This window comes from Otolemur garnettii, unplaced genomic scaffold, assembly GCF_000181295.1.
Source record: "Otolemur garnettii isolate 467f Iridium unplaced genomic scaffold, OtoGar3 scaffold00134, whole genome shotgun sequence".
In the NCBI taxonomy this organism is placed as follows: domain Eukaryota; kingdom Metazoa; phylum Chordata; class Mammalia; order Primates; family Galagidae; genus Otolemur; species Otolemur garnettii.
This window is the reverse complement of record NW_003852529.1, coordinates 3,635,099-3,649,273: the sequence shown is the minus strand read 5'-3', so window position 1 is coordinate 3,649,273 and position 14,175 is coordinate 3,635,099. Positions and strand designations below refer to the sequence as shown.

Genomic DNA, 14,175 nt, shown 5'->3' with positions numbered 1-14,175 from the left:
CTCAAAAAAAAAAATAGCCAGGTGTTGTGGCAGACGCCTGTAATCCCAGCAGCTTGGGAGGCTGAGGCAAGAGAATCGCTTAAGCCCAAGATTTGGAGGTTGCTGTGAGCTGTGATGTCATAGCACTCTACCCAGGGCAACAGCTTGAGGCTCTGTCTCAAAAAAAAAAGTATCATATATTCAAGCCATCAGTCCTTTACTATACAAAGAGTCATATGAAATGGGTGTGGTGGCACCTGTAGTTCTAGATACTCAGGAGGCTGAGGCAGGGGGCATCACTTGAACCCAGGAGGTGAAAGCTGCAGTGAGCTGTGATCACATGACTACACTCCAGCCTGGGTGACAGAGTGAGACCTTGTCTCTAAGAAAAGAAAAATAGTCCCAGTGCTCATGCTTGTAATCCTAGCACTCTGGGAGGCTGAGTCAGGTGGATTGCTTGAGCTCAGGAGTTCAGGACCAGTCTGAGCAAAAGTAAGACCCTGTCTCTATTAAAAATAGGAAAACTAGCCAGGCATTGTGATGAGCCCCTGTAGTCCTAGCCACTTGGGAGGCCAAGGCAGGAAGATCTCCTGAGCCCAAGAATGTGAGGTTGCTGTGAGCTATGATGCCATAGCACTTTACCCAGGGTGACAGAGAGAGACTCTGTTTCAAAAAACAACAACAACAAAAATAAATAAATAAATAAATATGAGGGGACATAGATTATAACTTCCATTATCTTCAAGACTAAAAGTCAACCAACTTTTTTTGTAAGGAGCTGAACAGTAAATACTTTAGACTTTGAGCACCTGAGGACCCTCTCACCACTGCTCAGAGCGCTCAGCACACAAGCCACCAGGCCTGGCTATGTCCCATAAAATGCTATTTACAAAAGTGGATAACAGGCTAGCTCTGGCCCACAGACTGTAGCTTGCTTACCCCTGTTCTAGAACTAAACATCTTCTCTTTGTCCAGTCGCTAGAAGATAGGATAGTTGAGTAAGTTCCAGCTTTTCTTAGTCTTTTCAATTTAAACTCTGAGTCTGCTCCTGTCCTAACTTCTCTCCCACTTTTAATGGCCATTCAGATCCAAGGGGACTTCTCTAGTCATGGCACTGGGACGAGCAAAAGGCCTACAGACCAATGTCCTGTTTTCATCGCCAGCTTTGCCTGAGACACCTACATCTTACTGGCCTCTGGTTCGTCTACACAGATACACTGAGCCATCGTCCTGTCAGCTGTGAGACCCCTTAGGATGCTCCAGCCTTCCTTAGCCTTGCAATTTTGGGGCACAGGAATTTCAAGGCTTTCCCATGCCACGTGGGCATCTAGGACTTCATGGACAAACGCCACACCCTGCTATTGTCATTCTGCTCCCAGGGCTTTTCTCCAAAGCTATAGCCTGAGAAGCGAAGCAAAGTTCTTCTCTGCTCTTGGTCCCCAAATACACCTGAGTGGTCTACCTTTACCCAAAGCCATTGACCCACACTAGTGAGGTCCTGGAGGCAGAGGCAGCACTGTAGCTCTCCCCCTCTCCATACCACCTGGGGTAGAGTTTATTGCTGTTGCTTTTTGTTTGTTTTGTTGTTTCAACATCTTTTCTTATCTAGATATGCAACTGCTTTTTCCAAATTAGTCATGTGTCCTTTGCCTTCAAGCACTTGAACCCAGGAATTAAAGACATAAAATTTTTATCCCATTTCTGTCTTTATAAGCAATAGGGACAAAATCTAGACTGCAGAGAGGGAAGTGAGGGCCAAACAAAGAAATTTCAGAATGATACTGCAAATCTTTTTTTTTAATTAATTAATTTTATTTATTTATTTTTAAGACAGAGTCACACTATGTTGCCCTTAGTAGAGTGTAGAGACGTCACAGCTCACAGCAACCTCAAACTCTTGGGTGGAAGCGATTCTGTTGTAGTCCCAAGTAGCTGGGTCTACAGGCACCCACCACAATGCCCGGGTATTTTTTTTGTTACAGTTGTCCTTGCTGTTTAGCTGGCCTGAGCTGGGTTCAAACCCGCCACCTTCTGTGTATGTGGCTGGCTCCATAACCACTGTGCTACAGGCACCGAGACAATACTGTAAATCTTATTCTTCCATGTGCAGGTCCTGTTATCCTCCTCACTTTACAAATATGGAACCTGTGCTTAGAAAGATCCAGGAGCTGCCATTCTTGAGACAGAGTGCTGGATCTACACCCAAAAGCCCTGGCTGGGACTTGGGCATCTATGTCTGTTGGTGATGTCTCATCTCTTCCCTTCTCTCCCCTACCAGGACAACTCCCAGCTCCCTAAAGCCCCTTAGCATACAGTGGTGCCCACTATGCAGTTCTGATCCCAGTGCTCAACCGGAGGAGAAATCTCCCAGCCTGGTGTCATGTAGCCACACTAGGGCTCTGGGGATAGGACACATCAATCCACACATACCCCGCTGTGTGGCCTGGACGAGTTCTTGCCCCCATCTGAGCCTCAGTTTCCTCATCTGGAAACTAGGGATTACAACAGCAATCCAATACATGTCCTCTGAGGACCTGCTCTGGCAGGCAATGTGTTGAACGCTGGGGGTACAAAGGGAGCAAGATTGTTCCCATGTCCCCATAGCTTATGGTGGCTGTGCACACCCAGCACGGAGGTGGACATACTGGAAGCATTCAGTGACGGAAGCTATCCTGTGGCACAGTATGATCTGCTGCTGCAGCCCAGCAGACTGGCCTGCGTGGTGGTGGCTTCTCAGGAAGTTTCCTCTGATTGATGAGGGTCTTTTTCTCTAGGGGATGTGCTGTTGGCTGCTTTTGTGTTCCATGTAGCCGCTGGGCCCCAAACAACTGGCAAAGCAGTTTGACGATTTTTTCTTTGAGACAGCCTCAGGCTGTCACCCTGGGCCAAGTACTGTGGCATCACAGCTCACAGCAACCTCCAACTCCTGGACTCAAGCGATTCTTCTGCCTCCCGCCTCCCAAGTAGCTGGGACTACAGGCACCCGCCACAACACCCGGCCATTTTTTGGTAGCAGCCATCATTGTTGTTTGGCGGCCGGGCTGGATTCAAACCCGCCAGCTCAGTATGTGGCTGGTGCCTTAGCCGCTTGAGCCACAGGCGCCGAGCCAGTTTGATGATTTTTAGGTGAGGGAATTAGTGGAACAGTGGGCCCAGACCAGGAGGAGTCCGGTACATTGGGAGCTTCCCATGCAACAAGTTGGGGTGGAGCAGAGGCTTGCTCTCAGGAAGGTAGGGGCAAACTCCCACATAGCCTTCATGATGTAAGGCAAAAGCCACTTCCTCTGTTTAGGCTCCCTCGATTTTCTCATAACTGCCCCCACCAAGACCAAAGACTGGGTCTTGAACTACACCCCAGCCCTTAGTTATAATTCAAGATCAAGAGATACTGGACTGTAGGGACCTTATTTGACGCTCATCAGGTTTCTCCTGTCCTGCACCTCTGAGCCTCCAACCTGACTCCCCCAAACCTTATTGACAAAGTATGGAAATTAGGAGTTGAGGTTTAGGAGTCATTCAGACAGCTGAGATCCCCTCTTGGCCTTGTAGTTTAGGAAACTACAATGAGTTAGTCATTTTTGTAAACCTGTCTCCTCATCTGTAAAATGGGCAATTATTGTGCCTGCCTCCCAAGGACTAAAGGGCTTAATTAGCTCAAACAGCTGATAGAAGAGATCCATTGCAAGCCCAATCCCAGAAGGTCTGCGCTGCCCCAAAGGTCGCCTTCCCCTCTGTGAGATCTCAATGTGTGCATGCTGGCGAGAGGAGGGGAGAAGGTGGGTGCCCTTGGACAGCAGGACCCAGTGTCAACAAGAGGTCACCCAGCAAGAAAGTGAGTGACCCAGCTGGGCTGGAAGACAGATCTGCAACTCTGGTCAACTGCAGCTGTTTTCCTCGGCCTCTACCGCTGACACGCACCCCCTCCGCCTGCTCTAGTATTCTCTTTCTCTCCTAGTTTCTGCTTCTCTAACTGCGTGGCAGGGCTTCGCCGTGTGGGAGGAGGCGGGGTCAGGCCCAGAGCAAAGGCTCTGGCCTACTGTGGGAAGGGGGCGTCGGATCTCTGTGAGAACTCCGAAGTCCCCAGAAATTGGGGCGGAGTCTGGGGACCCTGAAGCTGGGGGCCCGCATAGATTACTGGAAAGTCCCTGAGCTAGAGAGGAAGGGCGGGGGAGCCCCATGGACAGGGTGATGGGCGGGGCTTCTCTGGGTCCGTGGGCGGGGCTCGAGGGAAGGGCGTGGTCTCCTCAGAAAGGGAGGAGCTCCGCCGATTAGGGCTAAGCTTCGCCGCAAGGGGCGGAGTCTGGATGAGGCGGGACTCTCTCGGGGGCGTGGACAACTGGGCGGGGCATCTGGACAGGGGGCGGAGCGTGGCGGTTCGGGCTCATCCCCGCCTTTCCCGGCCCCGGGTGTCCCCGTGACGAGGCAGCGCGGAGCCGCCGCGGGCCGGGCCCATCCCGCCGCAGCGGCCCTAGGGCCAAACAGGGGCGAGGTGGGGAGGGAGCAGCGCCCAGCAGGTCCCGGAACGTGGCCAGGTGAGGCTGCAGGGGCGGAGGGGGCGGGGGCTGCGCCGGGCGGGCGCGGGGGGCGTGTTTGCGTGTCTGGGGGTGGTGGCGGGAGTAGGTCTGAGGGCGGGCGCCTGTGGCTGTTTGCGCGTCTGCGCGTCCCTGCGGTCGCGGGTGTGAGGTGGGCTCTGCGCCCGTCCGGGCAGTGCCTGCCGGGCTCCGGTTGTGCGGGGCTGTGTGCGTGCGCGCGCGTGTTCGTGTGGAGGGGCTGCGGCTGTGTATCTGCGTATGCGCTGGGCCTTAGTTATGTCTACCTGGGGCTAGGGGCGCGGGGCGCGGGCCTGCCCAGCGCAGTCCCTCCAACGCGGGGATATTTTCCAAACAGACTGCCTGCGGGAGACGAGCTCTGCTGCAGCCTAAGCAGGAGGGGGAAGCCCTGCTCCCATAGGCCTCCTGAGACCCGGGCGGCCCAGGGACCGCAGGCAGACACCTGAGGGAGGGAGGGGCGCACACCCAGGGAGAGTCCTTTGGCCTGGCCGTAGGGCGAGGTCAAGATGGGGAGACTGAGGCAGATGGATGGTGAGGTGAAGATGGGCAGATAGGCAGAGATGGAGAAAAGGGTAAGAAGAGAAGGAAAAGGACAGTGGCTGGGAGGACATAAAGTCATTGAGAAAACAGGCCTAGATTGCAAAGGGGCAGAAAGATTAAGATGGATAGATAGAGCCAAGGGACGTGACAGAAGAGATAGCTCTGCGGTCCTGAGGCTAAGAGCTAAATCCAGGGACTGAGTTGGGATTGAGGAGTATGGACCCCCAACTCATGGGATCCCCCTCTTCCAAGCACATCCCAGTCTGGTATCTTGGGCCAAAAGCACCCTCTGGCCACCACAAGTTAGTCCATCCCTCTGGTGCAACCCAAGATCACCCTCTGATTGTGCCACCTCTCCCTTTTGGGACCATCCCACTCATCTCCACTCCCCGGTATCCCAGCATCCCTGGTCAGTTTAGGGCAGGCAGAGGTGAAGTAGTTGTCATAGCAACAGCAGTGGTGAAAGGTCACTATTGCCTTAGCCTAGGAGGCCCTGCAGTATGCTGGAGCTAGGAATGTGGAGGGCCTAGGATGGGAAGCTACAAAGCTCTTTTCTCTCCCACTCTGCCCAGAATGGTGCTGGAAGGAAACCCTGAAGTGGGGGCCCCTCGAACCTCAGACCTCCAGCACCCTGGGAACAAGGGGTCTTGTGTTCTCTCCTCTCCTGGTGAAGATGCACAGCCAGGCGAGGAGCCCATCAAGTATGGCGAGCTCATCGTTCTGGGGTGAGCATCCCTGGCGTGGGAGGGGTAGGGCACCAGGCACCCCCACAGGGCCTTCTGCCATTTGTCCCTCCTCACCTTCCCAGCTGAAAGACAAAACCGATCAAACCCACTTCAATTCATAATTATTATTTTATCTTCCCATTTTTCACAAATTACTGAGACAACTATAACTGCCCACGTTTCTGATCATATGAGGAAAAAAAGATACTAACTGCGCCTTTTATAAAGCCCCTAGTGTGTTTGGTGTCGGGTGAAGAAATTTGGTTCTCCAGCAAAACCGCTTGGTTCAAATCCTGCCTCTGTAAGTCGCTGAACTTCCCTGTGTCTCCACTTTCCCATTTTGCAAATAGGGATGATAATAACCCTACCTCAGAGGGCTGCCGGAAGGAATGAGTGAGGTGATTTCTGTAAAGTACATAGACTAGTACCCAGCACATAGCAAGTGTTCTGGGAGGCAGGCCTGTGCCAAGCCCTTTCATGGACATTATTTCATTTCAATCTTCACAAAGATGCTGTGAGGAAGGAGGTGAGGAAACCGAGGCTCAGAGAGGGGAAGTGACTGGCCCAAGGGCACACAGCTGGTAAGTGGCAGGGCTGGGATTTGGACCCAGGTCTTTCTTACTCTAGGTCTAGTGCACTTTCACTAAGCCACAGCTGACCCTCACACTACACATGTGTACGCTGAGGCCAGAAGAGGGAAAGCAACATGAGTCAGTGGTCAGGCAGTCCTCAGCCCTCCTGGTCTTACCAGGATACCCCCCTGTACCAGCCACTTGGCTCCTCCACCTCCTCCATCCAGGTCTCCTTTGGGCCTTTCTCTCTGCCCCCAGTCCTGAAGAAACTATTTGATAAACTATATTTTCATTATAATAATTATTAAGAAATAATAATGGCTACTGTTCGTTGACACATGTGTGCTATGTGCTTTTTAAAGAAAATAATGATAGCTATGCTTATTGAGGGTTTGCTATAGACACCAAGCTCTCTGCCAAGCGTTTTTAAATGCTTTATCTCATTTAGTTAGCAAAATGAACCTGTGAGGTAGGTCCTGAAAAGTTAGCCCTGGTTTATAGAGGTCACATGATAAATAGAAGTGCTGGATTTAAGCCAGGCCCATCTGCATCCTGAGGCTGTGTCCTGAGCGGCCCCACCCCAAGACTTTCCCAGTATGTGGAAAGAACTCACCAGAGCAAAATGGATGCCCCTCCTGGGAGTGCTAACATGGGACAAGCCGCTGATTCTCATCCCAAAGGCAAAGCTTGCTTTCTAGCTGAGGGCAAGACCACTGATTGGGGAGACTGAGGGCAGAAAGATGTGGGCCCTCTTGACAGCCCTCTGCAGAGCAGGGATGCCCCATGCTGGCTGCACATCACAGCCCCCTGCAGAGCACACTGAAAATATACCTCAAACCTATGGAATCAGAACCTCAGCAGGGCCAGGGAATCTGGATTTTAACAAGCTCACCAGAAGATGTCCAATTCAAGTGGTCCTCATCTATATTTGGCAGCTGCCACTCCCTGCTTTGAAACCTTCAGAGCTCCCCACTGCTTACAGAATAACGTCCTCAGCTTGGTGTTTGGAGCCTTCTACTACCTTCATCTTCCCTATTGCACTTCACCACCCAAGTCACTGCTCCCCAATCTCACCAGACCTGGCCATCCATGGGGCCTTTGCTCAGGGTGAGCCTCCTTCTAGAAGGGCTTCTCCAGGTCAGAGTCAGACAGACTCAAGCTCAGATGTGCACATTTCAACTTCCTAGCCTGAGGCAAGTCATTTTACCTCCCTGAGCCTCAATTTCTCTCATTTGGAACATGGGAAGGAAGACACTTGCCTGGCAGGACGTTGCACAGACTCCATTAAGTGATTGATAACGTGGAGGACTAGGAACCCACAGGTTTAGTACCTGGCAGCTATCAAAGCTGTGACTCATTCCCTTTGCCTCTCACAATCACTCCCTCTGGACACTGGACAAGAGCTGGAAAGAAAGGTGGAGATTTGAAGTGCATGAATACACAGAGGTAGTGGCACTGTGGATCTATTGTTTTCTTTTGGTATCTAGTGGTGGTGTAATAAACAACAATGTGCTACAGGTGAATCCTTTCTAGTTCTTCAAAACCCAGTAGATGCTTCCTCTCCTGGAAACCTGATCCTAGAGACAGAATTCCCTCCTCCTCTGGGCCTGTGGCATATTGGCTTATGCCTGGGTCATGGCAGGTGGCACCTTATTTGCAGAAGCAGCCAAGGTTCCCCTCCCCTGAAGGAACATAACTCAGTGGCCAGCGTGCATCACCTCTACAGCCCCAGCACCCACCCAGATGTGGCTCAGGCGAGAAATACTTAGTCAATTGCCTGAACGTCCTTCTGAAGTTGTTCAGCATCCACCCTGCTTCCCAGGACACTGATTTTCTATTGTAGGGCCTTCTGGTTTGGGGTGGTTCTAAAGTATGTTTATTACGTTGGGATCTGCCCAGAAGTTGGCAGTTTGCATCATGTCCCATCAGAGGCTCACTTTCTCTCCTCCTCTCTCTCCTCCTGCAACCCTTTCTTCTTAACTCCCCACACCCACAGCTATAATGGCTGTTTGGCAAGTGGGGACAAGGGCCGCCGGCGAAGCCGCCTTGCACTGAGCCGCCGGCCACATGCCAATGGTGTGAAGCCAGACGTCATGCACCACATCTCCACGCCACTCATCTCCAAGGCAAGCATCTGACCAAACCTGCCTTCCCTGTGCAACCCCCAGGTCTTCAGCCTTCCCAGTCCTCCCTGCCTGAAGCCCCATTGGAGCAGGGGGGCCACTGTGTCATCACTCACTGCCTACTGGGCTACATGAGAAAGGGCAGCGATGGGAAATCCTTTGCAATGTTCACAGTCCTTTGCAGTATGTTTCCTTGACCATCAGACTCCATTCATTGGATGGAAATGAGTAGCATCCTCTTAGAGGCAGCTGAGGCTCAGAGAGGGGGCTGTGACCATCACACACGATAGCAGAGGGAAAACCTTTGGCTTGAGAGGATTTGGGTTAGATTCAGCCTCTGCTATTTCCAGTTGTGTGCCTTTAGGTCAGTCCTCCACTGACCTGCAGTTCCCTCAGCTGTAAGTGGGACTGACAACCCCATTCTTGGGTGGCTGTAGGGGTTAAATCAGTTATAAAGCTGCTGTTGCATGGTACACCCTCTACAAAGTTTGGATCCTCCCTTTCCTGCTGGGCTCTGAACTCCAGCTTCAGCTTAGAGGCTCACACTTCTCGTGGCCACATGCCCCAGAAAGTGACTTCTTTCTTCCCACCAGGCACTGAGTAACCGAGGCCAACACAGCATCTCATACACACTGTCCCGGAGCCACTCGGTCATCGTGGAGTACACACATGACAGTGACACAGACATGTTCCAGGTATGTCAGCCCTCCCACAGACCTCCTGGCCTTGGAGCCTCCGGGCTGTTTGGGTGCTCCAGGCTGGGGCTGCAGGGTAGAAGGCTGTGGCAAGGAAGCTTTGGGGGCACTCGGTGTAGTCAGCTGTTCATTCTTCAGAGTCACGTAGCCAGTCTGTGGTTGTATCAAGACCTCCAGACTGTGGGAAGCCATACTTTGAGTTCAGAGTATGGGTGTAAAAGTCGTAATGGTTGGATTCAGATCTCTGCTCTGTCACATAACTACCAGGTGACTTTGGCAAGAGCCATTTAAGTTCTCTGAGCCTGGTTTCCTCATTTGTAAAGTGAGGCCCATAACAGTACCTATGCCATGAGAAGATTAATCGAGGCATTGCCCATAAAATGCTTAGTGTAGGGCCATGTCCATTACTCAGTGGTTAGAGTGCTAGCCACATACACCAAGGCTGGTGGGCTCAAACCTGGCCTGGGCCAGCTAAAACAACAACAAAAATAGCTAGGCATTGTGGCAGGCACTTATGGTCTCAGCTACTTGGGAGGCTGAGGCAAGATAATCACTTAAGCCGAAGAGTTTGTGGTTGCTGTGAGCTGTGATACCATGGCACTCTACCAAGGGCGACAGCTTGAGACTGTCTCAAAAAAAAAAAAATGGGGGCAGCGCCTGTGGCTCAGTGAGTAGGGCGTCAGCGTCATATACCGAGGGTGGCGAGTTCAAATCCAGCCCCAGCCAAATTGCAACAAAAAAATAGCCAGGCATTGTGGTGGGCACCTGAAGTCCCCGCTGCTCAGGAGGCTGAGGCAAGAGAATCGCCTAAGAGCTGGAGGTTGCTGTGAGCTGTGACGCCACAGCACTCTATCCAGGGTGACAGAGTGAGACTCTGTCTCTAAAAAAAAAAAACAAAAAAAAAACAATGCTTAGTGTGGTGCCTGGCAGATAATAAATACTTACTAAACATTCACTATTTGCTGCTAATGTTTGAGTACCCCTCTACTGATCTATCAGCAAATCAACTATTTTTTATTGAGTGGGTGACAGAGCAGGCGAATGGCTGATGGACTTGGAGACCCCACCTGGGAGGCCCTTTGGGGGGGCCAGGGAGTCAGTGCCACCCCTTGCTCAGGGGCTAGGGGGCGCATCATCTGGTCGTGCATGCAAAGCAGCTACTGGTTTGCTGAGTGGGAAGCCCAGGAGGCTTCCCATGCTCATATAATCCCAGGACCTCCTGCACTTCCTCATAGATCGGCCGCTCTACGGAGAACATGATCGACTTTGTGGTAACAGACACGTCCCCAGGAGGAGGAGCTGCTGATGGTCCTTCTGCCCAGAGCACCATCTCCCGCTATGCCTGCCGCATCCTCTGTGACCGCCGGCCGCCCTATACAGCCCGCATCTATGCTGCTGGCTTTGATGCCTCCAGCAACATCTTCCTTGGAGTGAGTGAGCCCCCAGGAGGGGACCAACTCTTCATCTAAGAGTGAGCCAAGGTCAGGCTGGGGAGGTGCAGCATCCTAGGGTGATGGATCAGCCCATAGTAAACCTAACGATGACCTGGGCAGGAATTAGCAACCCCACTGAACAGATGAACAGAGCGAGGTTCAGAGAGGTCAGGGGATACCCAAGTCATGGCTCCAGTGCCTGTCCTCTCTGGACCACCTCTGAACTTGAGGGTAGAGGGGCAGCACCTCAGACATGCAGCCTGCTTAGGGGCCTCTCGGGGGTGTGATCTGATCCCTAATGTGGTCCCAGGAACGGGCAGCCAAATGGCGGACCCCTGATGGCCTGATGGATGGCCTGACTACCAATGGAGTCCTAGTGATGCACCCAGCGGGTGGCTTCTCCGAGGACTCAGCTCCGGGTGTCTGGCGAGAGATCTCGGTCTGCGGGAATGTATATACGCTACGGGACAGCCGCTCTGCCCAGCAGCGGGGGAAGCTGGTAGGTGGCCTGCTCTGCTCCCACCCTGATCCTTGCCAGTCTACCCATACCCCTGCCAGAGCCAAGAGTGATCTCCAGCATCTCTGCCCAAGGGAACCCCAGCAAACTTCACCTGGGAGAATTCCCAGGCTTGGGGAGTTCTTGTCATGTGCCACTTGCCCCACAGTGTCAGGAAAAGACCTGTATCCCTAAGGGTAGTCCATGTCCCTAGGGAGGTCTCTATGGCACTCTGAAGTAGAGTGCACACAAACACACCTCAGCGTGCAGACAGCCAGCAGCTTAAAAAAATTACACCCTCTAATGAGGGTGACACTTGGCCCATGTGTGAGCAGTTTGTAGCCTAGGGTATCAGTCGTCTGCAGAGTATCTGTCACGTTTAGACAGGTTTAGCTTTATTCTCTCCCCACAGGGAAGGTGGCAGTGGAAGCGCCACAGGGTACAGATCAGAGAACTGTGCCAGGAGTGAGTTCTAGAGAGGCAGGGGCTTGCCCAAGGTCCTTTGGACATGCTCCACAAATGGGCCATGCAGAGCTCTTCCTGGGTGTAAGCACAGCCCTCACAACCTCAGGGAAAGCATGTCTTGTCTTTCTAGACAAGAGGGTCAACTCAACTGGGAGACTTGGGGAAGTGTTACTTTTTAACGCTGTGCACATGAACATTTCACAAGCATGTACTTGTGAGCACCCACTGTGTGCCCAGCAGCTTCCCGAGGGGTCACACTGATTGACTCATCTAATTTTCGTGAAAACCTCTTCAGATCCCGAGAGGAGGCATCCATCTTGAGGGTGAGGAAACAGCATGGGCTAAGTTGCTCAATCAGTGACACAGAGTTAGTAAACAGTGACACCAGTACTCAAACCCAGCAATCTAGCACCAAGGTTTTTGCTTTTAACCATAATCCCTGGGATAGTTGCTTTGGGTTGAGTATCCAGCATTCCCAGTTAGAGGTGTTCCCTGCCCCTGCCATTAAGGGCAGAACTTTGGGAAACAGTTTTAGAAAAACCCTGTTTTGGTCCAGACCTCCTGATTTGACAGATGAAGCCAAGGCCTGTGCCCCACTGGGAGTGAGGGCCAGTCCCTGCCTAGAGCAACCCAGGGTGGCCTCTCTAGGGAGGCTCAGCGGGATAGATGGGCGATTTGGCTGTGTGGCCTCTGGGACAGTAAGACCCTTCTGCTGCTTCTGCAGGTAGAAAACGAATCCAACGTGCTGCAGGACGGCTCCCTCATTGACCTGTGCGGGGCCACACTGCTGTGGCGCACTCCAGCAGGGCTGCTTCGGGCACCCACACTGAAGCAGCTGGAGGCCCAGCGCCAAGAGGCAAATGCAGCGCGGCCCCAGTGCCCTGTGGGGCTGAGCACCCTGGCCTTCCCCAGTCCAGCCCGTGGCCGCACCGCGCCTGACAAGCAGCAGCCCTGGGTCTATGTCCGTTGTGGCCATGTCCATGGCTACCATGGTTGGGGCTGCCGGAGGGAGCGGGGGCCCCAGGAGCGTGAATGTCCTCTCTGCCGCCTTGTGGGGCCCTATGTGCCCCTGTGGCTTGGCCAGGAGGCTGGCCTCTGCCTGGACCCTGGGCCCCCCAGCCATGCCTTTGCGCCCTGTGGCCATGTCTGCTCTGAGAAGACTGCCCGCTACTGGGCCCAGACACCGCTGCCCCATGGCACCCATGCTTTTCATGCCGCCTGCCCCTTTTGTGGGGCCTGGCTCACTGGTGAGCATGGTTGCGTCCGCCTCATTTTCCAGGGGCCACTAGACTAGGTTCCCTGGGGCCCCCAGCTGCTGCATCCACCTGCCCACCCAGGCCCCCCACTTCCTGCAGCCCAGAGGGAGCTCTGCATGTGGGATACTACCTGCTGGCACATGACCATGCCAGATAGACATGTTGGATGGGCTGTGCCCCTCCCCCCTAAGTCTGGAGGTCCCCAGGATCTCTATACCGCCATCATACTGATGGGGCCTTCAGCACCAGCTCTGCCTGGGGCTGATAGAGGGAAGTCCAGTCCCGTGTCCCTGCCCACCCTGGGCCGTCCCACATCAAGCCGCCTACACTGTGTGCCCCTGGGGGGGTGAAGGGGCCCAGGGCCCCTGACCCCCAGCTTAGGCTGTCTGCGCCCTGAGCCTGCCAACCTGGTTCCAGATATTCGTCCTTCCTGCTGCCCTCCTGGGTTTTTCTATAAACCTTGATGCTCAGCCGCCCTCACAAATCCCACATGTCCCGCATGTGTGCAGTGCTGCCAGCTCCTAAGCCAGCGCTGGGTTGATGGTAGGCTGGGACTGGCATTTTCTGACAGCTGCTGAGGGCTGGACTCCATACCATGTAGGCTCTTGGGACATAGGAACAATCAGATGGTCCCCTCCCCTCCCAGGCAGAGTTCACAGTCTAGTGGAGGACCAACAAGGTTACCAAATGACAGCACAGCTTCCTGTGTGCTAAGGTCAGAGAATGGTCAGGGCTTGTGGGGCAGTCCTCACTGGCAGCCAGGGTTGGGACTTCACAGAGGAAGTGGCTAGGAGATCAGCCTCAGTGGCTGCTCAGAATCTTTCAGGTCTATGGGAAGGGTGCTCAAGGCAGAGAGAGGGCCTGCACAAGTGCAGGTGCCTGCACACAGGAAACCAAGGGACAGATTCAGGGTGGCTGGAGCATGGACTACAGGGGGCAAGGAAGGGTTGGAGTAAGAGGTCGGGGCGTGGACCTGGGAAGATGCTGGATGGAGGACTTTGAACCTCATTTGGGGATAGTCAGGAGTCAACAAAGGGAGGAGAGGGGACATGCAGGTCCAGAGAGTTGGCTGTGACACAAGGGCTATCATTCCTGAATGCCCACTTTGTGCCCTGCACTGTGCTAATGATAATAATAACGATGCTCATTGAGCACTCACCAGGCTCTGGGCTCTGCTTCTCGGAGGTTTTGTTGTTTAATCCACAGTAACCCCAGGAAGGGAGGTGTTGCCATGTGTGTTTACAGGGAGATTAAGGCATGAGTTCTAAGTCATACAGCCAGAAAGTGGCCAAGTCAGAACTGGAATCCACAGCTGCCTGCCTGGCACCAGAGCCTGCCCTC

General features: G+C 53.3%; 1 protein-coding gene across 1 annotated transcript; it reads left to right on the top strand.

Moving 5' to 3' along the window:
* The first annotated feature begins 4,412 nt into the window (after positions 1–4,412).
* PELI3 (pellino E3 ubiquitin protein ligase family member 3) lies at positions 4,413–13,992 on the top strand. The gene is made up of 8 exons (XM_003798348.2): positions 4,413–4,511; positions 5,642–5,794; positions 6,304–6,375; positions 8,363–8,492; positions 9,083–9,184; positions 10,420–10,614; positions 10,928–11,116; positions 12,303–13,992. The coding sequence occupies exons 2-8, from the start codon at positions 5,643–5,645 to the stop codon at positions 12,870–12,872; spliced, it is 1,410 nt and encodes a 469-aa protein (XP_003798396.1). The 5' UTR covers positions 4,413–4,511; position 5,642; the 3' UTR covers positions 12,873–13,992.
* Positions 13,993–14,175: the final 183 nt, after the last annotated feature.

What these genes read in the sequence shown, in the direction of transcription:
- PELI3 (XM_003798348.2), top strand. Translation starts at nt 5,643, where the DNA reads ATGGTGCTGGAAGGAAACCCTGAAGTGGGGGCCCCTCGAACCTCAGAC. An exon ending in GGCCCAAGGGCACACAGCTG is followed by an intron (nt 6,376 to 8,362) that starts GTAAGTGGCAGG and finishes CCACACCCACAG; the next exon opens with CTATAATGGCTGTTTGGCAA. An exon ending in CCACGCCACTCATCTCCAAG is followed by an intron (nt 8,493 to 9,082) that starts GCAAGCATCTGA and finishes TCTTCCCACCAG; the next exon opens with GCACTGAGTAACCGAGGCCA.